Consider the following 27,856-nt stretch of genomic DNA (forward strand, 5'->3'; position numbering starts at 1 on the left):
CAGCCCACCCGTTTAGTCTTCCTCAGAGGGAGCGGACTTATTCGGGTCTGGCAAAGCTGAGAGAGAGCTTCTGGGAGAGATGTGTGCTGCTGTAAATAATATTTTTTCTTCAAATGTTGATGGTCATCATCCCACTGTTCTTTGCAAGGCAGTTGAGGGCCAATGCCCTAAGCATGTGCGGGTGGTGGCAGTGAATGGGGCTGACCTCCTCCACCTGGCCCAAAGTCATCCTGCTAATGTGGGAGTCTGGGTGGGAAGGAGACTTGGCAGAGCCTTTGTACTTAAAGCACAAGTGTGCTAGGGGATAACTCCCCTTCAGTCCCTGGGATGCTTCAACGTGAAAGGTGAGTGCTTGTTTTCCTTCAGGAGGATGGTGGAGGTGGATGTGAATCTAGATGGTGAAGTCTAGTGGGAAAGCATGTACGGTAACTGTGGGGGGAGTTTGGGCCTGCAAGCAAAATAAATAAATAAAATAATTAAAAAAACCCCCTCTTTTTCTGAAAGCTCATGTTTTATATTGCCCTGCTATGCGTTCCTCTAAGAGTAGAGTGGCACATGCATGTGATTTGTGTGGGTTGGGCTGGTTCTCACGGCTCCTGGGGAAGGGGGAGGTATGGAGCGAATCTGGCAGATGCCTAGACCAGAGCTAATGGTCTCAGCTCTGGCTGAGAGCAGTGGCGTTGCTGAGCGCTTTCAGAAAACAGCCACAGTCCATAGCATCTAAATGTTTTTGAACCTTAAATTGTGAAGTTGTTTGTCTTTCTGGCTCTTCCCCACTAGTTAGGGGAAGTTTGCTGCTGCTTCTGTAGGAGCTGTTTCTGAACAAGACTCGAGCTGTAGCCATATGGGGCAGAGTTTGTCTCATTTGATTTGGTTTAGTGTTTATTTTATTTTTTTAAATGTAACTAAGAAATGAAATAGCACAGTTTTTACTGTGCAGCTCGTGAGCCAAAACCCCTTTAGGTCTCCTCAAAAAAACACTAACGAGGGTTCCCTGAAGCACTCCCTGAGTCCTTCCCGGCTGACCAGGTCTGTGATCGTTTTCATCTGATAAGTGACTTTGTTTTCAAAGATGTTAGCCAGATAAATTCTGCTGTAGGAGGGGTGGGGGGAAGCCTTGGTCTGCTACACAAAGGATATTTCTGCATCAGCAATTTAGAATTAATGCACACTGCAGAAGCATGGTGCCTAGTGATTTTTCCACCTCAACGTAAATGAAGTTGGAAAAGGAAAAAGCAGACAAGGTAACATTGGACGTCAGTGGCCAACAGTGAGTGTTGGCAACGTGAAATGTGCTCTTGATTGCCAAAGCAGAGCAGGCAGGTGGTGCCACGTGCAGCAAGCTTTTGAAAGCCCAACGCGCCAGCTACATCTGCAAGGTATCAAACCCCCAATATCCCCATCAACTCTGTCAGGCAAAACCCTCGGTGAAAACGGCTGCTGGAAGAAAAACAATGTGCAGAGATGAGATGCTTTTCATCTCAGTTTCAGAACAGAGTATTGTATTTTTCCCCAGATTAGTTTTGTGGAAAAGCAGCTGTGGAGTTGCTGTGGCGACAAACCCTGAGCAGAATGTGCAAGGGCGCTTGCTGGGCCGATGTCCTTGCGCCCTAGCATTGTGGCACGCAGAGATTTCCCAAAAGATGGGGATGCAGTCTTCTGAAGAGTGAGATTTTCTGGGCAAGCCATCCCCATTTCTCCTCTCCTGCTCTTTCAGGCTGCATTGTTGCTTCTCTGTCGGAGCCTGTTTGGGTTTAGGCGCTGTCAAGGGAGAGTTGCTGCTCCCCAAAGGCAATCTCATTTTGTTTCCTTAGCTCTGCGTTCTCCTGGGGCTTAGCTGATATAAAAAGTAACATCCCAACTTTGTGTGCCTCTTAATTATGCTTTGTGTGTGTGTGGTGGTGTGTTTGTTGTCTTTTTTTTTAATTTACTAGTAGCTTGGAACTGAATGTTAAGATTTAAATGTCCTATCTGGGCTGTCTTTCAGGGCATGGCATGAATGAGCAGCAGACGTGGGATTAATGCCTCACCCTAATCTCCTTTTATTTGCAAATATCCCGTTCCTTGCAGATGGCTCTGAACAGCAATAAGCACACACGGCCCGCCTCAGGGGAAAATTAGGTTGTTTGTGACCGCCATTGTCTGCCTTTTAATCCCCGCGGGCGATTTCTCCTTTTGTCGCTGGAGGTAGGGTTCGGTGGCGGGGCGAGGTGGTCCTGACAGGGGCCCTGTTTCGGGCTCTGAAGCGCTGCGGTAGAAAGAGGAAGATGAAGGCTCAACCTCTTTTTAAAGGCAGGAGATGCTGTTTTTCTTTTCATCATCCTTTCACTGGCGGCAAAATGGAGGAGGGAGTCAGGACAACCAGCTCATGTGACAAGTAATTAGATGTGAGCACGGGATGCCTTTCCACGGTCATCAGCCAGCTCCGGAGTTGGTTTTGAACCAGGTCATCGGTTCTGCTTCTTGACTGCGGTCCGCACACTTAGCTGAGGCAGTGCTGATTTGTGACTTTAACCTCAACTCATCAGAGCTGTGGTATGAGGAAAAGGGATTTGATGTGATAAACTGGGGCCGGGGCTGGGCACTAACTGCTCTTGCAAAAGGAGGGAGGGGAAAGCTGCTTATCGGAAGATAATTAATCATGGAAATCAAATGATCAGATTAATCCCTGCTGCCTGGCTGCATCTCAAAAACCACCACCAGCAAAATGGAGAAAACTGCCAATAGGGAATAGGTGGTGCAGGGGAAGAGACGAGCTGTAGGTAAGCAATGTGAGCACAGGTTCTGGGTGGTACTGTTAAAATCTGTCACTACTGGCCATGTGGTCCTTCAGGTTGTGGCCACGTGCCTGTTAGCGCTAGTAGTTTCCTTAAAAACCAGTGAAGGTTACACTTCTAAGTCACCTTTAAAGCTGGTTTTAGTGAGGAAAATTGTCTGTATAGAAGCTTAAGTCCTCCTGAAAGTCTGTGAAGCCCAAACATGCAAACTGTATCTCTGATTTTCAGCGGAGAGCTAGTTTTGATCAAGTATCTTGGAGCAGCAAAGCCAACAAAGCCGTGGCAGGAGAGGTGTCTTGTTGCCTTCCTGGCACTTGAGCTAGGTTGATTAAACATACTGCAGGTGTGTTGACATGTGTTAGTCACACCTCTGACAGAAATATGCATGTGCCTTGAGGCTTCTGGGTTTGTGGAAGCATGCGGCTTTTCCTATTTAAAGTCTAGAAACTGAAACAAGATGTATGTGGTTTTTTTTTACCCCTTCTACAAGCAGATAAAGTCTATGGGCCCCATCCTAAATCCACTGCCATCTGCAGATGCTCTGGCAGGTATGGGAAGGTGGCAGGGTTGATCCTGTGTTTGGAGTGGGAGAAGGGTGCTGTTGAGCCTGACTAAGGAGTTGAGGTGGACTACTTCTAAAGCATGGCTTGCCAGTTTAGCCTTTATTCCATTTTTCCATTTACTCCGTTGTCATCAGGTAGTTTTGTTCTATAGTTGTCTTATCAAACTCTGCTAAGGATTTTTGGCTCTAGTCTGGAGGAAAGAAGCTCTGACATGTGCCTGTGTATGGGAGCATGTCTGTCTAGTTTGATGGTTTGAGCTACCCAGGTACCCAGTGCATGTCTTGTTTGGGCCCATTTACTTTTAGGGGAGGAGGGCTATTGTGTTAAATACCAAGTTAAATGAAATTTGCTGCATTCAAATGTCCATTGAGAGATGTCCAAGGTGCATGCCATGCTGTTTTGCTCAGTCCTGCTGATGCTTTCTGATCCTCTAGTCCTTGCATGGCAGACAGCTGTAAGTGGCTCTGCCCTAGCACAGCAAATCGGGCAGCTGACTTGAGAGTCTGCCTGGGAGAAGTGTGATTTCTGCCCCCCCCCCCCAGTGTTAAAAAGGCTGTACTTGCCTCAACTTCGCTTGACCTACTCTTTTGGTATTTTGTTCCCATCCCTTGACTGACGCATCCCTGGCACTTCGTGCCACTGCATTCGGGATGTTAAAGCAGGCTTGCCAGATGAAGATCCTCCTGGAGATTTGATTTTGCTTTGGATATAGGGAGCTTTGTAGATTCATGCAGAGGAGATTAAATCTTTGAGAGGTTAAAAAAAAAAAAAAGAGAGAGATGCAGTGTAGCTTAAGAGGTCTTAGTGCCTGGAAGGGATCACTGCAGATGAACCCTTTTGTGCTCTTGTGCAACACCAGATCCCTCTGTACCTGGGCTTTCCTGGTGCTCTCGCTGACGTGGTTTGTGCTCATGCTGACCGATTCATCTGCAAAGTGCCTTGGCAGTACTGTGTTGGTGTCAACTGCCCATGTCTACTCTGTAACACTGATGCTGATAAAAGCATAGTTTGGCACAGCAGCTCGAGACACTGCTGCCTGCCCAAGGAATGATGCCTTCTTCCAAGTGCACGGAGGAGGATTAAACGGTTTCCCGGCAATCTGCTGCCATCTGTGCAGGCAGTTTTCTAAAACGCGCTGGTGAACGCCTGTGGGGAGAGCCGTGAGTCTGGTTGTTTGCAAACCGGCACATTAGTCGTTGGTCCTGCCTGCGAGGTTAGAAAGCTGCTCCAGCAGCTGAAGGGGAGAGAGAGTGATGCAAGTGGGGTGGAAATGTGGGTGAAAAAAGTGACTTTTTGGAGACTGGAGGGAAGTGAGGGTGGCTCCAGAGAAGTGGGAGCTGTTGAATCGTCTTTCAGCACAGCTCCCTTCCAGAGCATCAGTGTTGTTAAGCAGAGATGGGCCACCTTGGTGTTATTAAATGATCTCTGGAGAGATGTGTGGCTGTTACTTCTACAAACGTGCTTTGAGCCAGATTCTGCAGTCTTTACTTATGCTCAGCAACTTGCTTTTCTGAGTCCTGGGGGTTTTGGTGATAAACCGTGCTCAGTGTGAACATTGGTGGAATAATCTGTTCTTATTACCCTGAGTGCTATATTAAAACTCTGTAATTAAGAAAGGCGGGAGATCTTCAAAGCATTCTTCTCTTCATAGCGCTATCTCGCTCAACAAATGTATCTTTCTGAAAGCAGCGTTTGAGCCAAGGTGTGTATCTCTGCAGAAGGAAAAAAAACCTAGAGACTATGACACAAGCTCGGCTCTTTCTTGAGGCCTGTGAGATAGCAGTATAAAACATGACATTTAACATCAGCCTTTTCTACAGGCTTCTGGATAACTGTGAAGGATGCCTTTGTTCAGACCAGGCACTTTTGCAGCTCTCCTGCAAAAACACAGAAAGGGAGGATCAAGAGCAAGAAACCCTCCCTCCGGTTTGGAAAACAGTGTGCCAAGAGGTCCCTTTAGCATTTGTCTTGCCTCAAAATTGGTAAGGTTTTGTTATCTCCTTAGTGAGCTTAAAAGGATCCAGACCTTGCTCCTTTTCTTTCCTCTTTGCTAGAAGTTAGTAGGTTTGTTACCACACTTTAAATGAGCGGGGACTTGCACTGTCTAAGGGGGCCATGGCAGTTGTAGCTAGGTGAGGGTTGAGAGCCTTCTCTCCTGCGAGGTGGGTGAGGAGCATGAGCACATGCCACGCCACGGGCGAGACGTGGAGGTGAAAGCAGAACTTGGGTCCCCAGATCTCAGCCTTGTCCCATGGTCTGTGTCCCTTCTTATTGCAAGATGACATATGGTAAGAAGAACTCTCACTTCCACTGGGGTACGACAAGCGGCACAATTCAGCCAAAAGCTTAACTTGGTGGAGGGGAATTTGCAGTTGGGATGTGCTAGCCGCGTTTTGATTGTGGTTGTGCCCTCTCCTCCCTGGGAGCCACTGCCGCTCGAAACAGTGTGAGTCAATGGCGGGTTCAGACTGTGCAAAAACGTCCGTTCGCATCTGGCTCGGAGTCAAAGTCGTAAATATTTCCCTGGCACCATGAGAGAAAGCGAGGGGTTGTCCCGCTTCGCAGCCCTTAGTAGGGTGGTGCTGACACTTGGGTGAACTCGTCACGGGGCTCAGGCTGAATTTCAGATTTGTAGTGAAACCTTGAATGCAGGTCAGCGTAGCACTGCCTTGGAGATGGTAACAAAAAGCCTTGTTCGGTGCTATTTATAATGTTTTAATTTGTATTCTGGCCTGCTGAGCTCTCCGGGAGGCTGAAATAATGGTGACCATAACTCAGCCCCCAAGAATGAACCAGCTCCACCGGGGTCACTCTCATTCAGAGCTCACGAGTCCAAATTAAATGATCCTGCTGACCTGTCTTTCCCTCTCTCAGAGGGACCTTATAACATGGCACAAATACAGCCAGGGCTTTTAACAACCCAGCTGGTGCAAGTGGCAAGAAATCAGTGTAGCTGTGCTTCCCTCTGGAAGGCTCCCACGAGTTGAGGCTCCAACTGTGCCACCTTCTTCCTTCCTCCATAGCCACTTTGGGTGAAATTGATAGGAGCTTTTGGCAGCATGTTGTTTGCCAGGGGCGTAAAAATTGAGCGGAAATGCTGGAAGGCACTGAATGGGGGCAGAACGGGGGGACTGAAAGCAAGGTATCTGTGGAATAAGTGGAGCTGGAAGCTAATGGGTTGCTTCAAAGCCCATGGGTTCCTCTGTCCCCCCTCCCGAGTCTCTGAACTTCCCTAGGTTTCCATTGCCAGGGGCTTGCCTCTTCAGGCATGGTCCTGGGCATCCCCCACCCTGCCACTGGTCTTAATTCTTTAGTGCTGTAACTGAGGTGCTTTGTCCATTCATTACTCTTATCCTATAGGTATTTGCAGCAAAGTGCCAACTTGTGGGTTGTGTGGGAGTTAGGGCAGCAGTGTATGCCTGCTTTGAGTCTGTATCTTGTCACCCAAGCGACCTTTAAATGTGACGCTATTTTGATTTTTTTGAAAAATAAAGAATAAGCTGCAGCACAGTTATTTATAACTATTTACTTTTATAGATTGTGAGTCTATAATATTTTTATAAAGCATTTTTATTAGTAGTAATATACAGAGGCTGCAGCTGACTGAGGGCCAGAAACATAATAGCTGTTTTCTCCTCATCCAAGTAACTAAAACTAGCATCAGCTGGGGGAGGGAATGGAGTTACGGAGCAGGGAAGGGATGGATTTAGGTTTTTGCACCATTCTTTTTGAGTATAATCCTTGATCTGGAAATTTAAGGTGTGCTTGCTCACAAAGGTTACTCCCACAGCTAGGTATCTGAGTCATGGGGGAACTACAGCAAGATACCCCATGCCAGCACTTCATGATCATAGTCTATGGGCACACATCCACTGTTGTCCTGCGGTGAATATGAAGTACTTGGGGACAGTTTGCCCCCCTGTGAGAGCCAGCTCATGCATACCACAGAGTGAGTGTTTGCCCAGTTTTACTGCGGAACACCTGACATGATAACTTGTTTCTATGCCAGAGCCTCATATCTGGGGCGATACAGTCCTAACACTGGTTTTATAGGCAAGTTGCTGTCACTGGCAGAGTTGTCCCTTTGCTTGCAGGCCGTTTCTAGGGTTATTTTGGCTGATTCCAACAGTCTTTATTTAATTACGATAGAAGCCACTGGGTCTGCAGGAAATAGGGCTTTTTATTGTTAAAATTTATTGTTCTAATTAAAAAACTATGATGACCAAGATAAAGTTAATGTTTCGTGTTTGCAGCTAGGAATCAATTCTCTATTTATTCATATCCATCAGTATTTTTCTATTGTGGTAGAGTGCACTGCAGATGAGGCCATGACACAGTGCATGAAAGAATGTGTACTCCAGCTAAATCCTTGCCTGTCTTAAGGCCGGTTTGTGCTACTTTGGTGTGTTGGCTGTTTTGGCCTTAAGCACAGTTTAATGAGCTGCTGCTTAAAAGCAGAGGGTGGCTCTGGCTTTGGGGAAGCTGAGAGCCTCCCATTGTCATGCACTCTCTGGAGAGGATTGTGGCTGGGAAGAAGGGGTTGTAGTGAAAATTATGGTTCAGAATTGCCTCTTCTGATAATTTCACTGGGAAGCTTCCTGGGTTTGGTATTTGTCTTGAAGTCTCAGCTCCTTCGGTCCTGCTGTGGCGTGAGAATTACAGCTTCAGGTTTGGTCTGAACCAAAGCGGACCAGGCAGCTTTCTGGTAGGAGGAAACATCTCCCCTCTGCAAAACACCTGAAAAGCTTAGGAGTGGTGTGCAAGCTATTGCCTGCTCATTTGCTGTAGAGAAAAGCTTGGTGGAGAAAGAATTGAAAGAGTGAAGGTAATATAGGCTGCCTTTGTGCCCCATCATTTTTTGGGGCCAATCTCAAGCATGAATGCACCGGCTCCTGGAACCCAATCTTTCCGTTGGATATTGCAGGGGCTTTTGGTTCCTGTTCTGTGTTCATGCTTCTCTGTGCATTTATTTATATGTAAATATATGCATATATCTATAGAGAGAGAGAGATACACAAACAACTAAGTGGAGGCTTTGCAACAGGTAATGCCTTTCAAAAATATTAACTACTCATGAAATTTGGTCTTGCATTTGTTACTCAGTTGCTATTACTTAGGCACAATATGCTCTGGATTCTGTTAAACCCATGCAAAAGGTAACATGAGCTTAAAAAGCACACATGTGCGTACGCGCACTGTTTACTGTTGGTCAGTCAACCTCGGAGAGAGGAGTTTCATCATCATCTGCCGGCTGAAAGTTTAAAACCCCCAAATCCCTCCCCTGTGGAGATAAAACCCTTGTGAACGGTTAATTACCAAAGTCTTTGTTTTGCTCTGAAGTTCTCCTTTCCTTCAGAGAAGCAGTTATTTAAAACCTGTCTGGTGTTAAGCAGCCGGGGCCATCCCGATGCTTGTTTGTGGGCTGAGCAGGCTGGTGGTGGGGAGGAGAGGGAAGGGTGTACGTGTGCACACTGGTGCTCACTGTGTCACCGAAAATACCTGGCACTTGTTGAGGTGAGCCTGTATGGGATGTGGCATGTCATTTACTATTTCCAAGCATCTCGGTGCTAACCAAGAGTATCTGACTGCTTACCAGTGATTGGGGTTGGCCTTCTGGTGGGAATAAGCTTGGCCTTTTGCATGCATGGGGCGGGGGGGGGGGGGGGGGGGGGGAGGGGAGAAGAAAAGGAAAATGTTCATAGGCTTGACCTGCATTGCAGTGATGCTTAACAATTTGATTTGAGCTAATGCTCTGATGTATATTTTCAGAGCTGCTGTGACACTGTGAATGAGGGACAGTGACCTGAATTTTGGTGGAGAAACAGGCAGGCAGTTTGATCAGGTGCCAGAGCAAATGGATGGCAGAGACTGGCGGTTGATGTTATATTTTGAGAACTGCACAGCTCTTTCCCCTAGCCTGCTAGTATGGTTCCCAGCCACTTTTCCCCTCCAGTTGTAAAGGAAAAAAATGGTTGTGTTCCTCCTCAAAAGAGTTTGTCGTGGAAAGTGCCAAGATGCATTGGTGCTTAAGAAAGAACAGATGCTTCACTCCTCCTGGATTGATGAAGGCTATTTTCTGTGGAGACGTCCTTTTTATTGCACAGTCTTCTACAGCTATGCTTGGATGGGGTAAAAATTTCTAACCCTTTAAAAGTAATTGGGATGAAGACACTGGGTAGGTGTGTTCAGCTGAAGAACAGCATCTTTGCATGAAGCAATCAGACTTCAGGAAGATGCTGCTAGGTCCTTCCCCTATTGCCAGATTACTCCATTGCCTGTTTTCTGAGATTTCTGTTGAGTAGCGTTGCAAGTTCCCTTCCAAAACATGCCTTCCTAGGAAAAATGATTAATTCAGTAACTGCTCCTTTGTCCCTGACTGGAATACCTATAATTTCACCATTACAATCCATTAAATGCTTCAAATGAAGGTGGGGTCTTGGCAGCCTCCACTTTGCTTCACATCAGCTGGAGCTGGATGAAGCTGACCTCAGTTTGCATCTCTGCTCTCCAAACAGCGCAACAAGTTTTGGGCTTTGTGCCCATCTGTGGGCTGAATTGTCACTTGAACCTCCTTTTTCAGCTTGTGAGACTGCAGACTTGTGTGACCAATGGCTACTTCTTGATAGGGAGTGTTACTTGCTGGATGCAAATCCTCAAAGCAGATGCACTGTTGAAAGGAGACTTTCAAAATGAGCAAGCCTTCCAATTTTATTTTTTTACATCTAAGAACCACATGGGCATTTAATGCTCTCCTTAGTTTGCAGGAAATGAACTCCAGATTGAATCAAAGGATGTCAAATGGGAGCTCTGTCTCTGCGAAAACACTGCTGGAAAGTGAATTGCTTTTGTGGTGGGTTTTGTCATCTTATTATAGCGTGTACATCTGAGTAACCCTTTTAAGCAGGGAGAATACTTTTGTTTTGTTTGTTCAAGTATAGCAACCTTCCCCCTTTGACGTTCTCTGCATTCACATACAGCTTTCTTAGTGGCGTCGCTGTGCATCACTGTGACATCCAGCCTAGTGCAGTGTTACATGTAGGTGTGTGAGACTGCAGAGAGCCTTTCTGGCTACAGAGAGGGTTTCCATTTGCCTCCTCTTCTGTTGCTGTCATCTTTTAGTTATTTTCTGCCTCTGTAGTTTTTGCTTAATATTTGGTATTTCAGGCCAAGAACCATGCCTTTTAATCGGGCTGCAAAGCGCTCAGCACTTTTTGAGAACTCTGTAATAGTGATTTGCTGTCAACCTCTCAAAGCTGCAAAGAAATTTTAAAATAAATCCTTACCAGAACAAAGGGTGATCACCTTTTCACGAATAAACTCGCAGGCAGTTAACATAGTAACTATAATGTCTCCAGACATCTGCCCTCTCCCTTTTGCCAGCTTTCCATATGGCACTTAGTTTGTAGTCTGAGAGCAAAAAGGAAAGCCCCCATGCAATGTGTTGCTGTGTTTCATGGGACCATTTTCTGCCTAACTGTTACACTGGTCAAACCCTGAAATTGGCCTCAATTTATACAGGATAAGGGAATGCCTTTTCATAACCTGAGCCCTGCAGGGCTTCAGAGTGCAGAAGATACCTGCTGTTGCAGCAGAGCCTGATGCTCGGCAAAAGGTAAAACAGTCAGAAAAGGATATAGGTAGTTGATAGGGTGGGAGAGGAGGAGAAAAACATTAAAGAAAAAGCTTTTTATTATTATTATCCATTAACATAGCAGACAAGGAGTTTGTGACTCACTCTTGCTTGGATAGCTTTTACCAGCTGTCATAAGTTCCTCAGGGGGGCAATGGCAAAATCTGTTTGTGTCCACATTATCCCCTTGCTGTCGCAACAAATATGAAAGTTCTTCTGCAACTTTTGTTTTTCTCTGTCTCGTTTTCTTAGATCCTGAGCAGCACAGAGATGGCCAGATGCCTCTCATCTCCTCTTACGCTGGTTAACAGCAGCGTACTGTCGTCTTTATAAAAAGATGCCTGATAGATGGATCCAGGATAGCCTGGCCGCAAGGATTTTGTGTGCTCTCGAGGTTTAGAGACTGGGATATAAACATCTGCCCTTTTGGGAATGGGCTTCATCACCATCTTGCAGGAACGAGCTGGGGTAGGGAGAACTCCTTCAAGCAGTTTTGATTTATTCCTTTTTAATGTTATTGCATGACCCTTGATCTCATCTTAAATTGGCAAGGTGAGCAGCAGTTCCCAGGCTCCTGGATCACTTTTGTAACTGAGCTCCTTCCTCCATGTGGTTTTTAATGTGACGTCTGCTCCACATGATTTGCTTCCAGCATCTGTAGGATGTACGAAGACAAGGTATCAGCAGTTTGCTGCTGTGTTGTCAAACCTGAATTATTGGTTTCCTTTGCACCACTGGGATAAAAAGATGGGACTTGCGTCTAGTTTCCTAGAAGTAGTGAAACTTAGTATGTTTTCTCCCTTTTGAGATTGTAAAACTGCTTGTTAAATTGGTGCCAACTAGTAAGTAAAGAGGTGGTAGAGATGTAGTAGGCAGCTCTGCATTTGTGGCCCTAAGCAACATGTTGGGTTTATACTGACTTTTACAATATGGAAAAGAGAGTATTGACCTGCTGATAAGGAAATTAAAGCACCGGAGTGGGGAAAAGAGCATGGGAGTAGGAAAAGGGGTGAGAAAAGTGAAATAAATGACTTCTGTCAGTGCTGTAACTTCTGGCTGAGGTTTCTGTATACCCAGGTACCTGGAGTTGTTTTGTGTGTTGTTGAACAGGTGAGGGGCGGTATAGGTTGAAATCTTGCCGTATTTGGTGTTGGGGCAGGGGGAGTATTTGAATCATGAGACTCTGAGCACAGCTCGTTAGCGCAGAGAGGGAATCAAATAAATTGGGGGAGCCTTTAACAGGAATGATTAAAACTTATCAGAGTGGCACTGTAATTGGTACCTCTGCTGAGAGAGGAGCGAAGGACCACAAGCCAGTTTGTATTAAGTGCTCATTTCTGAGAGGCTGACAAGGATTTATGGCTCCTTTTCTGTAAGTCCCATTTGGTCGCTGTGGTGCTACGTCTTTTATGGGTGCCCATAAGAAACTGTTACTGTTAATGGCCAGACCGTTTCTGTAAAGGATATGTTTAAAATTTGATTATTTTGGAAGAGAGGGGAAGGGAAATATTATAGATCTTGAGCTACTTTGCAATGCTTTTGTAGGTTTTGGTTTGCTTTTTAGGCCCTACTTATTTTTCTTATTTGGTGGAAAAAAGGCAGCCGAATTCGTACTGAGCTCTCTGGTGTGTGAGAGCCCTTGGGAGCTCTCCGAGCGCTTCAAGGTACTCCATCTCGGAGAACATGTCTTCTGCAAACCATTACTTTTGGCCCCCCTTGTGCACATGCACCTTCCTAGCCTGAAGGCCATCTTACCAATTTAGCAGCCTCCTGTTGTGTTTAATACTTCCTCGGTTGAGATCTGAAACAGATGGGAGGGCCTGATCCACCTCTCCCAGCTGGCTGGGGCATGTTGGGATCCTTGGCCAGGTCGGGCCCTGGGTCGGGGTCAGCCAGCATGTCGCTGGGCTGCGGCCAAAGCCTTAAGAGCAGCTCAGGAGGCAAGATGACGTGTTCAGGACCCTTGCAGCCCCCTCACTGCTTTCTTTAGAAAACAAAAAAAACAAACAAAAAAAACCCAAACCCAAATTCTTCAGCTTTTCCAAGAAATGGATCTGGGCGCTGCTGGTGCAGCATGAAGGTGTATGAGCAAAGCGATGGCCTGAGGCAGCACTCAGCGGAGAGCCCGGTTGCAGCAGGAAAGCAGGAGCAAGTTGCCCTTTGTGTTCCAGGTTTTTCAACAAATAACCTCGAGCCTTATGCAGCTTGCAGCTTGCCTGTATTTTTTTCAGAAGTTTTCAGAGACTTTGTCTGTTGGTACTTTTTGCAAGTGTGGGACTATTTTTTTGTTTGTTTGTTTGTTTGTTTGTTTGTTTGAACTTATAATCGCCCTCACCATCTCTTGGCCTTCGTAACCGGCTGGTGTTTATTGTTTTAGCAATGTGTTTATCCCCAAAGTTTGTTTTCTAACCGTGGGCTTGTTTTCACCCGTAAACTGGGGGAAGCAGTGAGAAGGAGGGGGCAGGGAAAGAAGGTGGTAGATAGCAAATGGCTTCTACCTGGCTGGACAGAAAGGCCTAGAAACGTGCAAACTCATAACCTGGTCTCCTGGGGTTGATTCGTGTTTCCCTCTAGATGAACACTAAAATAAGCCTGCGTAATTATTTGACCTATTTGTGTCCTTACGTAGTGAGGTACGTGATTTTGGTCATCTAATTTTTCCTTGTTTGGGTCGGTAATGACGTAGGGTTGTTGGGAAATATGTTTGGGCCTACCGTTTTTGGCCCTTAATGGTGAGGGCGCGTTTTGGGACAATAATTGTCCATAATTCAGTAAGGCTAACCTCAGTTACTGCTGTTTGCAGAATTCACTGGTGCCTTGATTTAAATATTAAGGCATCCTTGCATGTTATTTTTTGTGTTGCGCTCCCATGTTATCAGTGAGCAAGCTGTCTGCCAGCCAGTCACAGCATGTCACAAGCCAAGCCAGGTAGCCTGAAGTCACCTAAGGCTGTCACGGTTAAGCTCTCAACATGGTACACATGTAGCAGAACCATTTTAAAAACTGGTTTTGTTCTTGGCATGTGGTATTTTGACACAGGTATAAAGCACAACGTAGCCACCGAGGGTTTTTTTACAACTATCGAACTGCAATTTCAGGGTTTTAAGGAGGATTAATTAGCTGTTTTAGTCCCTGTTTTTTTGGTTTTGCAAGGTGCTAGAAATATTTTGGGAGGTGAAGAAAAGAGCATAGAAATGTAGTTTTACAGAATCAATAGGCTTACATTGCACTTCTTCTGGTTAGTGGCTTACCATTATTGCCCCTGAATGGTATCGATTTAGTTTTTCAGTATCACTGCAACGTAGTTTTGCTTTATACCACCGAGACAGAAGTTGCATGTCTCCGACTCGCAATGATTTCCATAGAGACTCCCCTCGGACTTGCCAGCCTCCTGGATGGGATTATTGGATTTGTGAAGACGAGTTCTCCCTGCGCTGGTTATCCTTGCAATCATTGTCGTTCTGCCTCTGATAATGAGACTGGGGTGGTTCTGGCATCCCCGTTCGCCCTTTTCCTCAGCGTGGGAAAACTGGTTTGCACGTTATTTAGTTAAGATGATGGTGGGACATGTTTTAAGGGTTGATGCTTGCCGCATTTCAAAGAAAACCACCGATTTAAATGACAGCAGAGATGTGCAGAAGCTGAAGAGCTTCCAGGAAGCTTCGTCCTGGTACAGTCTTGAAGCATAAACTTTGGTTATTCCCTGAAACCATGACAGAGGCTTCGTTACACAGGCTGAACGATGTTCTGACTGAAACTGGATAAAATCATGCTGCCCACTGGAAGATTACTATTTGGAAATGAATCAAGGGTGCTGGCTGCTTTTGCAAGCAAAGGTGGTGTGATACAGTGGAGAGCAAGGCACAGGGAAGTCAAATGGATCAAAAGTACTATACTAACTAATTCAGGATTCACCCCCTGCCTGTGTTTTTCCTCTTTCTTTGCTTTGTTTTTTACTTGTGTGCTTAAACAGACAACTCAGAAACTTTAATTCCAGTTATTCCTGACATGAGCTTTTTAGATCTACAGTGTTCACTTGGGCAGTGCTGCTGTTCTGGGGAGTACCCCGCCCCCCCCCCCCCCCCCAGCAAATTGACTTTTTTCTTAAAATCGCATATCAGCCAGAATGTTCCAACTCAATGGAAATCTTTCTCTATTTGGAGCACCTCTATTTCTTAAGAAAAAAATGAAATTCCTTAAGATGAAACCTTAAGAGTAATTTCTAACTGGATAATTGGAAAAACTTGCTTCAAAAATATTGAAACTGGTCATTTGGCTGTTTTCAGGAAAATGTAAAAATCATGTGGATTTGCAGTACAGGGATAACAGCAAATCTGTATCTTCTGTTGCTCTGAAAGAGCACAACTCAAATTGCAAAGGAAGAGATTAACTTAATATTTCCGGGAGCAATGAGAATCTCACTTTCTTGCTTTTGGAGTGAGCCATGTTCCTCTGAAAATGAGAGGCTTTTTAAAAAGAAAGAGTTGTAACAGGGAAGGAAATTACCAGAAGTTTTCCAACCCCGCTGTTGTGAGAAGACATTCAGTTGCTGACTGTGGCACTCGGCATGACTCCTTGGCGGTGAAGACAATCTCTGGGCTTAGTGGAGGTCTCTTTGCTGAGCATTGCTGCCTCCCTGCCTAGCTGTGATTGAAGCGGTGAGAAAGTGCTCGGACTTTTCTCCATCCTACACTCGGCTGATCTAAGCCCTGCACATCAGTGGGTTTAATTCCCGATTTAGGAGGAGGAAATGTTGCAGGAGCTCCTTGATAAAGCTCTGATAGCAAACTGTGTCCCACTTGTGCACTCTCCAGTCTCCACCTCAAAGCTATCTTACAGCCTGGAATCTACTGGCATGTAATGCTTTGGCTTTACACACTTCAATTTCCTAAGTGTTTGGTGCTGAATCCCAAATTATACTGGCTCTGTTTGCCCTGTGTGCGTCCTTTGGGTAAATAAGCAGTGTTAAATCCTGCTGTTGGGAAAGTCACCAATGCCAGGACACAACTTGCTTCCCCCCAAAGACAAACTCTGTCTTCCCTCCCTGTTCCCATTAGTCTCCATCCACAGCCCAGATAGAAAAATACTACTTTGGAGAAAAATCAGTTTTCGATATTGCTCTTTACACTGGTGGTCACTTCAGATCAACAGAAGATCTTGGCCTTCATCTTAGCTGGAATAAAATTTTCCTCTTTCAATTTAGACATTGCTTGTTTGGGGTCTTTTTGCTTTGAAAGTTAAGCTTATGTAAATGTAAGGTAAGCAATGGATGAAAGGGTCTTAATGTTAGATTTTTAGCCATCGGTTGGCTCTGTTACTGGCTGATAGATTTCCCATCACAGGCGATCTGTGTTCTTGCTTGCTCAGATCCACACTGGTGCCAAGTGCTGAACAATGACACTGTATATCTTTCTGCACAATTTGCCAATTTTGGTTACTTTTGAAGCCTGGTGTTCCTGGTTTGCCCTTGTGAATCTCCCTCATAGAGAAAACCAAGTGAACAAAGGAGTGATTGCTTTAGCAAAATATTGGAACTGCTTCTTTTTGTTGTTGTTTGGCCCTTTGTTTTATAAAGCAGAGAGTGCTTACTGCCCTTACAGTAAAATAAGTCAGAGATGTAGTAAAAAGTCGTCATTTGTTGTTTATTGTGAATGGCTTTTCAGATAATTGAATGAAATACTCTGCTGCAGTTCCACTTGCCGCTATGACCTTAAATAACACAGGTTTAACTTGCTGCTTGCTGTGTTTAGGGTGATATTTTCAAAGGCCCTCTCTCTAGATCATGCTCTTTCCTACTGAAATTGGTGGGATTTTGCTTCAGAGAAGCTGGCATCAGAAGCAGGCTTTAATAGTTCGTGCATACCACCACAAATAAAGGTGTGAGCACAGACCGTAAAACTACCGAGTTTAGGCTCTATAGCAATGATACTGTTAATAATATGAAACCACATACTTAAGTTCATTGTAGAGTCCCAGGGATGCTGCCATCACATCAGTGTGACTGTACTTGATAGTATTTGATTTTGCCAGATGCCTGTCATTGAGTTACCTATTTGCATTTCCTTGATGATTTTCAATTTAGAGTGTATTTAAAAATGCAGAATACTATTGAAGCTCATTGCCTCAGTTTGGCAAACTACAAATGAGACTATTGTTGTTGAATACAATTGCTCCAGTCCTCCAGTAATCTGTGTAAACAATTCATTTCATTCCCTGAGTTTAAAGGGAAGTCAAGCAGGAGCAGAATTATGTGGGGGAAGGAGAGAAGGCACTGAGAAAGTTTCAGTTAAAAACCTGCTGCAAAAATGGAAAAGAACGTGAAAGATAACATGTCAAGGAAAAAATATTTTGTGCCTTTTTTTTTTCTTCCTTTTCCTTATGATACTGCATCATCTTTGGACACTTTAGATAACCTTCTGTGGCAAGAACAGCCTTTGGTTTCCCCTTGAATCTCTTAGTGACTGATACTCTATAATAGGCCATTAAGAAATGTGTTTAATTTGAGGCTTATCAAGGCAGGCACTTTCTAGACTGGCCAATTTCAAAAGAGGTATATTTTCTCCTTTGGCTGGTTGTGACTGATCCATGGCTATGAAGCATGAAAATAGGGCAAGTATCTCACATTCCTTACCCAGCTGCCCAAGACAATTCACTTCTTAAAAAGCACGTTTGTCCTGATTGTCCTAGCAATTAATTTCTGCAAGAAAGCACTCAAGGAATTAATTAATTTTAGCCTTTCACCCACCCAAACGTTTTATTGTTTAGAAATTTTATAGTACCCTTTAAAAAGGACACCTGCTTACTGGAGTTGGTCACTTTTCTTTTGTGGAAAGAAAGAATGTGGCCTCTAAAGAATACATTTTGCAAAAAAAAGTAGAGGGTTACTGCTTTAGTAGATGAACTGGCTGCCACATGGTGGTTAATAACTCCAAGGTGTGACGCAAAAGCTGAGACTTCAGCTTAGAGTTCCTGGTGCAATTCCAGCTGAGTTTGAAAGTTTTGTTTGGTTAAGATCCCTTGTGTAATTTCAGCTGGAAATATCTAGCCTTTGTTTTACTTCAAAAGGAAAAAAGAGAAGTGTATGCGATCCATATTATATAAATATTTTATCCGCCGAAAGTTTCTGGGATAAAATTTCTCCTTTTGTAGTACCAAGAGAAGAGCTGACTTGCAGCTGTAGTGCAGTGGCCCCTTCTGATTGTAAATCACTGTCATCTGTAATTATATGATGCCCTTCGTCAGGAAGGAGGCTGGGGAAGGTGTAGTCTGTGCGCTCAAGTTGGACAGGGAGATGGCTGCCTTGGGATGACACCTGTGTACCTCTGCGCAGAGCTCGGTTGTCCACTGGGCAGGGGGTCAGCAGGATTTCACACAAGGTTGGCCGAGGTCTGGTCCTGCAACTTCTTGGAGGTAATAAGAGGGATGCCAGCTGGCACCCGGGGAGTGCATCCAGATAGCTTTGCCATCTGGTTTTGCTATCTAATTGACTAGCGTCAAGGTTCAGGCTTGAGGCAGGCCACAGGAAACCGGTGCTCTAGGAGTAATCTGGGATGGGACCGGGTTTTTCGTGAACTTGAAGGGTCAGCCAACCCCTTTGGAGAGGGACAAAGCGAAGGCAACTGCAAATCACTAGGAATTAATAGGTACTTTTGATCAGAGATTGGACGGGGTTCAGTTCTCATTGGGAAGGGCTGTTTCTGCAGGGATAAGGAAGTGCTGGATGTTGACCACTTGTGAACGAAATTGGCAGAAAATCTGTCCGCTTACTGGCTGACTCTTGGTTTTGGAGTTTTTGGACTAGCAATCGCGGCCTCTCTCTGTACCTCTGTCATTTCCAAAATAGTGTCCAGTCCCCCCCATCTTCTGGTCATTGAAGAAACTGGAGGGGAAAGGGAAGCACCTTTACTAACTTGACTTTGGATTAGATGGCATCCTCTATTAGTGGGCTACAAATAACAAACGTATCTGTGCAGAAAATGAATGCAATAATTAAATGGTACTTTTTCTCCAAAAATCAGAGGCTGACTCTTGATTAATATCTAACAAAAACTATTTGCATGGTAAAATGTGGAAAAAAGCTTCCTTGTTGCTATCTCACAGACTTTTGCTGCAGAGATGTGTAAATATTTTTTTTGTTCTGATATTTGGCTTATTACTTATTCCTATCACTCTTGCCTATGTAGTTGAGTGAAGAAAAAAAAAATCCCATGCCCAGCAATTAAGATGCACTATTTATTCATCTCAATGCATATGTGTTTTTTACCTTTTCTGAACTAAAATGCTTCCTCTGTGCTACTCTCCCTTTCCTGCTCACTCTGTGGACTGGCTCTGCTTTGCTTGCCCTGCTCCTCCTATACTGTACCCAATGCTGTTTGTTTTTCTCCTAGTAACCTACTGGGCTGCTCTTTTGCCTTTGGGATTAAGAAGAGTTTTTTTGCATTGCAGGTATGAATATTTAGGGTTCATCTCTTGCATTGAAAACTGAGGAAAACTTTCCTCCTTACTAACAACAGGTTTTTTTGAGAATGCCCACAAAAGAATATATTCTAGATAAGGTTTCTTCAATGCAGCAAGGTCAGGTGTTTTTCAAAGATCTTGCGTCTCTCAAAGCTTTCTTAATTTGCATCATTTGGTTGAATAATATAACCCTCCTAATATTTTCCAAGCCACTTGTGCTTAAGTAATCACTTACACTTATCTTCAGCGTAAACCTCATTGATTTTATTTCTCATTGAAAACATCCGTAGTAGCAAATATGAATCTATTGGCTTACAGTCTATTAGAAATAAAATTATATTAAATGTCTTGCGGGGTGTGAAGAGGTTAAGTCAAGGAGAGTCGTCTGAGAAAATCATCCTGGTGTAAAACATAAATCTGTTTTATACTTAAAGTACATGTCACCCGCCAGCCAAAAATAGCAGTGATCATTAAAACCCAATTTGCTGCTAAACATTAATAGACATTTATTACATCATAACAGATCTGGAAGACAATTAAATTTAACTTTTTTCTTTGATAACTTTCTTCTAAAATGTGTTACCCACCTGGTTTTGCCATTAATCTCATTTGCCTGTGTATTTTTTAAATTTTATTAGATTTGATAACGTGCCTGTGTGCACGTGCATAGTTGTGTGTATGGATGATCTCTTGTTACTCTTTTTTCTTTTTTTTTTTTTTTTACAGCAGCATTTTTTTTAAATGGGAAAAGCAATTCACCTTGGTTATATTGCTTGTTAATTTCCTAATCAGCACAAAAAATGAAGGAAATTATATTTTCTTAGCGCAAAACAAGTAATCTCTCGTCCCATCCATTTGAGAAAAGAATAGTAAGCAAGAGCAGAATAAAAAAGGCACTGGAGACTCATTTAACGTATAAGAAATAGATCACAGCTTTGGCACCGTTTTCACTGCAATTGCTCAGTCAAGTGGTGCTCTTTCCCTTTATTGTTGCCGCTTATAGTTACACATACAGATAGTGCCTGGAGTTGGAGTAACTCAAAGGTGAGGAAATCCAGCATTACGAGAAGTACCCCAAAACCTGATTTTGCTGTGATTTCATAGCTGTGAAACCCTTGGGACCAAAGCAAGCAAATGGCACTAAACCCTTTGTTCCCTCATTGTCTGCAGCCACTGGGCAATTTGGGGCAGCTTAAGTGAAAGAGTGCCTTTATCAGGGCGAGCAAAGGAAGAAAATTAGAGGTGGGATGAAGGAGATGGGCAGAGAGGGAGGAAGTGAAAGACAGCAGAGAAAAGGATATTGAAAATTATTTTAGAAGCCACATCCAGAGGCAGTTGGGAGTATTCCTCCTCTGCCCTCAGTATCACACTTCGCTTAAAGAAGCACTGTTTAATCTCCCGGGGAATTTTCTGTCATTTTCTTTAGCTAATTTTCTCCTCAGAGCTGTCGCTTTCTCAGCTTAAAGCCAGACCCTCGGCAGGATCTGTGCCATCTCGCTTATAGCCTTCCTAAGACACTTGAATAAATGGGGCCAGTGTATACGGGAGAGCTGATGTCTTGAAAAACAAGCACCGATAATGGTAACAAATGGAAGTTAAAATTACGCTGACCCGGGAGATAAGCTTGTCTCTATTTACAATGCACACAGCACCCAAGCTTTATTTGTCAAAGAGGAATTGCTGGAGGCTCACTGCCACGCAAAAAAGCATTATGAGAGTATTGTCAAACCCGGCTACTCAGCATCATGAATCATTCATGGAAAAAAAATTAGGAGATTTGATTAAAAGTCACGTGAATTTTAAATCAAACAAATATGTCGAGTTATGTTTATTTACCACCTGTTTACTGAGCCTCTAAGCGGCATTTGAGTCCTATTTTTCAGCTTTTTCTCTGTGAGGAGAAATTTACATAAAAAGAAAGCTGAGATTTTCATTATTCTGAGGAATTGCCCCATACTGAGAGTCTCGCAATGAAATCGTTACTGTTGGCAACCTTGCTGAAGTGCTTGCCTGGGTAGAGTTTTCTCTTTATAAAAAGAATTACTACAGACTAATACATTTGAGAGATGTAAGTATGACAGATTTCCAAGGAAGCAGGAACTTAACCCCACCACCTCCTCCCAAGAAAGCTTTTTAAGAACATGGTTATAATAACTGCTATATGTGATAATGAAATGGGACTGTTTCAGGTGGTCAGAAGTTCATGAGGCTGTACAGCCTGTGGTAAGAGCTACATAGTTTTCCCAACGTGCGTACTGGAGCAGTGGAGCACTGACTTCTTTCTTGCCAGCTGTGAGCTTTTTTTAGCAGGCAGTGCTTAACTGAGGTGTGTATGAAGTTTTTTGTAACTGGGGTTTTGGGATGCCCACTGATCTAGATGCAGTAATGCAATGCAGTTATTTTCATATTTTGCAACATCCTTGGATGATGCCCTGCACCTTTGAAAATTTTGCAAGTGTTACCATATATTTGCATACATTCAGGGACCATGCGAATGATGTACCTTCCTGTTTTAGATCCGTAATGAAGTATGCTGCAGGAGATAACCGGCAGGCGCTTCAAGAAAGGCAAGAGCATTCGGTGGTTGTGATATTCATGCATGCAATTGGTATAATTTTTATAAGCTTCTGGAGTGAGTTTCCAAGACTTTCCTTTCTCTCCATCTCTTCCCCCACCCCCCCCCCCCCATCCTCCAGAGTGAAGTTAAAGGGTGTGTGATTACCTTTACTTTTAGTTTGGTTATCGTTTTCTTCTCAAATTGCTTTAATCCAGGATTGAATGGGAAAACCAACAAGCAGCAGATAGCTTAAATTCCCCTTTTGGCCTTTGGAAAAGCACAAAAGCCTCCATTTCACCTACATGGGGTGGGTGGGGGGAAAAATGCTAGATTCATCTGGCCCGTGTTTCTGCATGCTCTTATCAAAGGCTTGATTAATCTGAAATGAATTAACTCGGTTAACACTTGGGGGTTATTTTGCAGTGAATCCCTTAGTGCTTCTAAAGAGTTCTTTGTCACTTTGAATTATAGCCTAAACAGGTAGTTGATGAGGCTGAGTTTGAGCTGACAGTGGCTCCTGCCTGTTCCAGCTGCCCCTCTTGAGGGAGCCCAAGTAGTGCTGCAGTGATATTTGAGAGTCTAGGATGATCGGGAAGTTGTGAGCCATGTTGGCATTGTTGCTTGCTCTCAAGGTTTCTAAAACTACGTATGGAGGTGCTATGTAGGATATAAAGGAGGAGTGAAGGGCGGGCTGGAGCTTACATTATCGAACGGTGTGTGTAAAGTTAACGTCAATACAGGAATGTCCCATTACGGACAGAGGTGCTTAATGGAGACTCTCCCATTTTAACCCCTGCTGGGGAATAGAGGCTTGGAAATATCTTAGCTCACTTGTAGTCCTGTGCGTAGCAGGCCAAAGGGCTGAGTAGCTGGTTTCTGAGTTCCCAGGCCCAGCAGGCCCACGAGGGAAGAGCAGCAGGATCTACAGTGCAGAAGGAGGACGTAGGCATGAGGAGGCTGGAGCACAAGTGGATGAGTCTGCCCACCATATCCACATCGCTAACATCACTTCGAGAAGGGTCATCAGCTCTACTGCCCTGACTTCAGCCGTGCAGTGTGTGCCACAACACTTCTCATCACATCTAGTGGACTTTTTTTTTCAGAGATTGCATATTGTCTTTCTCTTGCTGGGATTATTTCCCTTCCCCTATTTCCTTAGTGAAATTCTGAATAAATTGTCTTACACAGCAGATGCTGAGAATGTGGAACTACATCCATGGTTCAAACTCTGGTCGTAATCATCAGCTTCAAAGAATTAACTACTACCCAACTTTTGCTCTTGTAAACGGTGGATTTAATCGATATCTGTTTGAAACCTTGTGCTTACTTTTTACTTAGTAAGCAGCTTCCTCCAGAGGAGGAGGTAAGTGCAGGAATCTTTGCTATTAAGGAATATAAAGCAATCCTGACATCGCCTATTTGTGAGCTTAAACTCGATGCATTTTCAGGGGAGGGGGCAAACTTGGCTTAAGTCAAACTTGGCTTAAGTAAAGAAAAGACGTGGGGCGTTTCTGTCTGGCTCTAGCTAATGAATCCCATTCAGAACGCTCTTGCCCCTGCTGTAGTCCAACCTGACTGTCTAGAGAGTTCCCAACACCTGATGAAGGAGGGCAGATTTGGCTGGGTCAGATTAGGTAGATTGCTGGTGCCTTTGGCCTGTGCTGCTCTAAATCCCACTTTGATCTTTTCACTAACTAAATTACCTAGTTTCCTTCTCTTTTTCACCTTCCCTGTAGACCAGCATTCGACTATCATGCAAAATGCTCTGTGTGCTCTTGACATCTGAAGAACAGATTTTGGTAGATGCTGTGTTTATCGGTATATCCCTAATACTCTTTTAGTAATGGAAATCTTGATGATTACTTCACTGCACTTGTCTAGTCCATAAAGCCCTGGATTTCTTTGGCTTTCTCCTATTCTGACAGTACTGTTTTGATGAGTTGGTTTTTAGGAATAGCAAGCATGCAGGTTGCTTTTGGGCGATGCCTGGCAGGAGATGATAGCACGAGGCTCTTGGTGGCAGCCTTGCGGGCAGAAAGGTCAGTGAGCAGAAGAACCTCTCCATAAGTTAATGCAGGCTGCATCTTCTTAATGGTCAAGTGTAACCCTTAATTTTTTCACTATGGTGTATCCCCCTTCTCGCATCAAAAAACTGTAACAGCACTGAACAGTTCATAGATGCGCGCTCTTGCTTTGGTCTTTGGTGTTAACTGGGGGTAATCCAAAGATGATGTGAACTTTGTTCTGCAGGCCTCTTTCTGTGTCCCTCCTTGAGAGGGATTGTGGGACTGTTCAGAAAAGGGCTGCCTCACTCATTTCCTATTTAGCAGTTCCCCAGTTTGGAAGCACCCCATGATTATTTAGTTATAGGTGATACAAAAGCACCCCAGATTCTGTAGCATTACGATTTGTTTGGTTAATGCAGCGGTTCCCCACCTTGTTAAACAACTTCAGCAGTTCTCCAGACACACTGTGGATTTGTAAAGACTTGTGCGTGAGCTTAAACCTAAGGATTTGAGCAAATCTTTGTAGGAGCAGGCTGAAGGGCAAGGTTGTGCCAGGGGCAGTGCACAGACACAGGCTGGTAGGCTATGTCTTTGGCTTCCCTTACTCCGGAAGGAAGAAATCAGGGTTAGAGCACTGGGCCAGATTTCGAACTGGAGTAAATAGTGCATATAATTGCTTATATCTTCTCCACATCTCGCATAGGAGCTTTGTCACTGGATAATGGGGAAATTTGCTGTTCCTGGTGGGATAAAACATTTGCACTTCTACGTGGTTGCAAGACATCAGTTCCTGAAGTTATTGCCTGAGATCTGCTAAGATCAGGTGAATCCTTTCGCTTTTTGAGCCCCAGCCCATGAGACCATAGGAAAACTAAATTATCGGATGATATCATGCAGGAATACTCCCCCCGCGCCCCACTGTTAATACTGTCAGTTATCCCTGTTCTGGGATAGGTAGCATAATTCATTTGTGATTTCTCCAGTTTATATCCAAGCAGCTTTTATTGCACCATAACGTTATCTCTTTCTGACAGGTTTAATTTATCTGTAACTTGAATCGGCTTAAACAAATAAAAATGAGGGAACAAACCTCCACTCCTGTGCTGTGTGGTTGAGCCTTTGCTTGGGGAAAGCGTACCTGAGCTCGGAGAGCTTCCCTCTGCCTCTTTGTATCCCTTCTTAAATTGGTGGCACGAAAAGCATCTCACTTTCAAACCTCTCTGTGCAGAGGATGCAGCAGAGGAAGCGCGCGTAAGCAACGGCCAGTGGTGTGGTTTGATGTGCATGGATAGCCTTTTGAAATATAAATGGAAAAGTTGATCTCTATTTAGAACGTCTAATTTAAAATATTCATGAGTCTTGTCTCTCTTTGAAAAACAGGCTTTAAATGTTATCGGTGACTGCTGCGATTAGTCCGAACTAGAGCAAGTCGTAATCTCTGGTGTGACCATAGAGAAGGCACTTGACTGGATATTGACCTTGGGCTTTTTGGCCACCCCTTATTACGGAGCTGAGAAAAAGCTTGAAGAAATAAAATGCTGCATTTGAGTGAACAAATCGCAGGGAGTAGACAGGGAGGGGAGAAGAGTTGGGGGAATAAAATCTTGGCAGTGCCGGCAGATATATTTATCAGGAAAAAATGCAGCTTCCTTATAGAGTTTGGGTCCGAACAATGTGGGGTTTGATGTAGTTGATCAGCAAAGATAGGAGGCAAAACAAAGGCTACTTTGTCGTGCCCGACTTTCAGACGTACACCCACATCGCAATGGCATGCAACGCTGGTTTTCATATAGCTTTTTGGCTCAAGCTGGGTTTTGAGTAAGAACAAAAGTTGGCAAAAACAGCTTCTTTGCTCAGAGAAGAATAACTTCTGTTGATCAGAGATTTTGGAGAGTTTTTTTTAATTAGATCAGCGCTGTGAAGGCTACAAAGTCCAGGGAGTTCAAAACAGATATGCAAAGTGCTTTACAATTCCTCATATTTTATCATCATTTCAAAGTCAGCGGGGAGCTGAGTCTCAGGCTGATGCCATGGTTTAACTCTGTATAGTTGTGGGCCTTTTTTCCCTGCCAAGTTTGAGTCACCGTGGCCGTCTAGTCCCTTCTTGTGCGATTAAAACGATGGGAAGCTGGAATCCTTTTTGCAATTAAGCGAGTGAGTGTTTCTATTCAAGCATTGACTCTAATTTCCCTGTGCTTTCCTGTAGGAGTGTGGGATGGACGAGACCATTATTTTTAATCCCACAATGAATAACCGAGGAGCTCAGCTAGAACTGGATGATGAGTCACTGGCGGTCGCTGTCGTAGGTAGCTCAGGGGTAAGAGGGACTTCTAGGCTCTGCTTGGGTTTGAAGTCTGGTCCAGATCCAGTGAAAGGAAGCAGTCATGGTTTGATTTACAGATGCCCAGACATCTTCCAGTGAGTTGCAGACCCCAGCATACATAGATTTTACTGCGATACATGTAGACTTGTTGCTTCTGGTCACTCTTGTGGACTCCCTGGGCCATTGGGTTCAAAACTGCTGGTTCAAGCCCAGTTTTAAGAGAGGAAAGTGGAGTATTAGTGATCACAGACTGGCTCTCTGCACAGGGACAAGTTTAATTTCTCTTGTACGTAGAGAATCTCTGAAGAGCAAGACGGGGAAAGACAGGCTTGCCCTTGCATCTGTTTACAGCAAAAAAAAAAAAAAAAAAACAGCAAGACTTGAATGAAAACCCCCATCTCGATGTGTTGCTGACTGCTTTTTTTTTTCTTCTTTTTCTCTTGTAGGTCTCAGATTCTGGATACTGTCTGTGGGATTTTTTTTTATTATTATTTTTATTTTTTGGTTGGCTTTTTTTCCCCTCCCCTTTTGGATGTGAATCGCAGACCAACAGCTGAAGTGTTGGAAGCAAGTGCAGGCGGAGGCTCGCATCGTTTTTTTTGAACCTGTGTTTGCTGGGATACTTTCAAGCTCTCCTTCACAGTCATGTGGTCATCACAGCTGCTGTTCTTCACCATGCTCTTAACACCGTTAGCCCGTGGTGAGTGAGAGGTGGGAAGGGAAAAGAGTGGGAAACAGAACTACTCTCTAATGTGTTTTTCTTCCCAGGATGTTGATTTCCCTCCCCTCTGTCCCCCCAGCTCTTTGAAAATCCCAGGCTGCAGCATAACTAGTTAGTCCTGAAACAAGAATTTGTAGCTCTGGTTGCAGATGAAGATACCTGCCGTGTGGTTTCGCTGCTATGTTAGGGCAGACTTTCTTCCTCGTGCCCAGACCTAGCCTGCTGGCTGTGCAGCCTTGGGACTGTCTCCACTGGCCTCTGCATGGAAGTACATTTCCCTGTTGTGAATATGGATCAGTGAGGGGCTACGTGTCCCCCTTTAGCCTCAGCTCCTGAGAAGGTGGGATCTCACCATCCAAGAAGCTGTTAAACTGTGCTTTCAAGTATTGCAGGCCTTGTTTTCAAGCTCTGCAATAAGGCAGGCTCCCATATTCCCGGTGACCCTGAGCCTAGAGGAACTGGAAGATGTATTCATTGTTGCCAGGCTTTAGGTTGGCACAGTGGTAACCCAGCCATTAGCTGTAGCTAATGGTATCACAGCAGGGCTGCATCTGCGAGCTGAGCTAGTATCTCCACACAGCACTCCTGTGTTGTAGGAACATGTTAGCTCTAGCCCCAGAGTCTCTGCAAACACGTCGTGTTGCCTATAGCACCCATTATATTTTTTCTTCACTGCGGAAAAATCTGATCTTTTTATTAGCCTGGAAAAGTTCAGTGAAACCCCATGCATTTCATCCTACAGCTAAAGTTTGGAAGCCAGTTTTCTGATATGGGAAACAAATGTAGGCCGTGGACATAAGTTACTGGATGTCTGAAGTGCTG

General features: G+C 44.3%; 1 protein-coding gene across 5 annotated transcripts in view; it reads left to right on the forward strand.

Moving 5' to 3' along the window:
- Window positions 1-27,856, forward strand: part of ADGRL3 (adhesion G protein-coupled receptor L3) — a 437,224-nt gene that overhangs the window by 133,378 nt on the left and 275,990 nt on the right. For all 5 annotated transcript variants that reach the window (XM_064510233.1, XM_064510234.1, XM_064510238.1 and 2 more), the window contains one exon: window positions 26,760-27,013. In XM_064510233.1, coding sequence (XP_064366303.1) covers window positions 26,959-27,013 — 55 coding nt within the window. In that variant the 5' untranslated portion in view covers window positions 26,760-26,958. The remainder of the gene's footprint in view (window positions 1-26,759; window positions 27,014-27,856) is intronic.

Source organism: Dromaius novaehollandiae, chromosome 4, assembly GCF_036370855.1.
Source record: "Dromaius novaehollandiae isolate bDroNov1 chromosome 4, bDroNov1.hap1, whole genome shotgun sequence".
NCBI classification, from domain to species: domain Eukaryota; kingdom Metazoa; phylum Chordata; class Aves; order Casuariiformes; family Dromaiidae; genus Dromaius; species Dromaius novaehollandiae.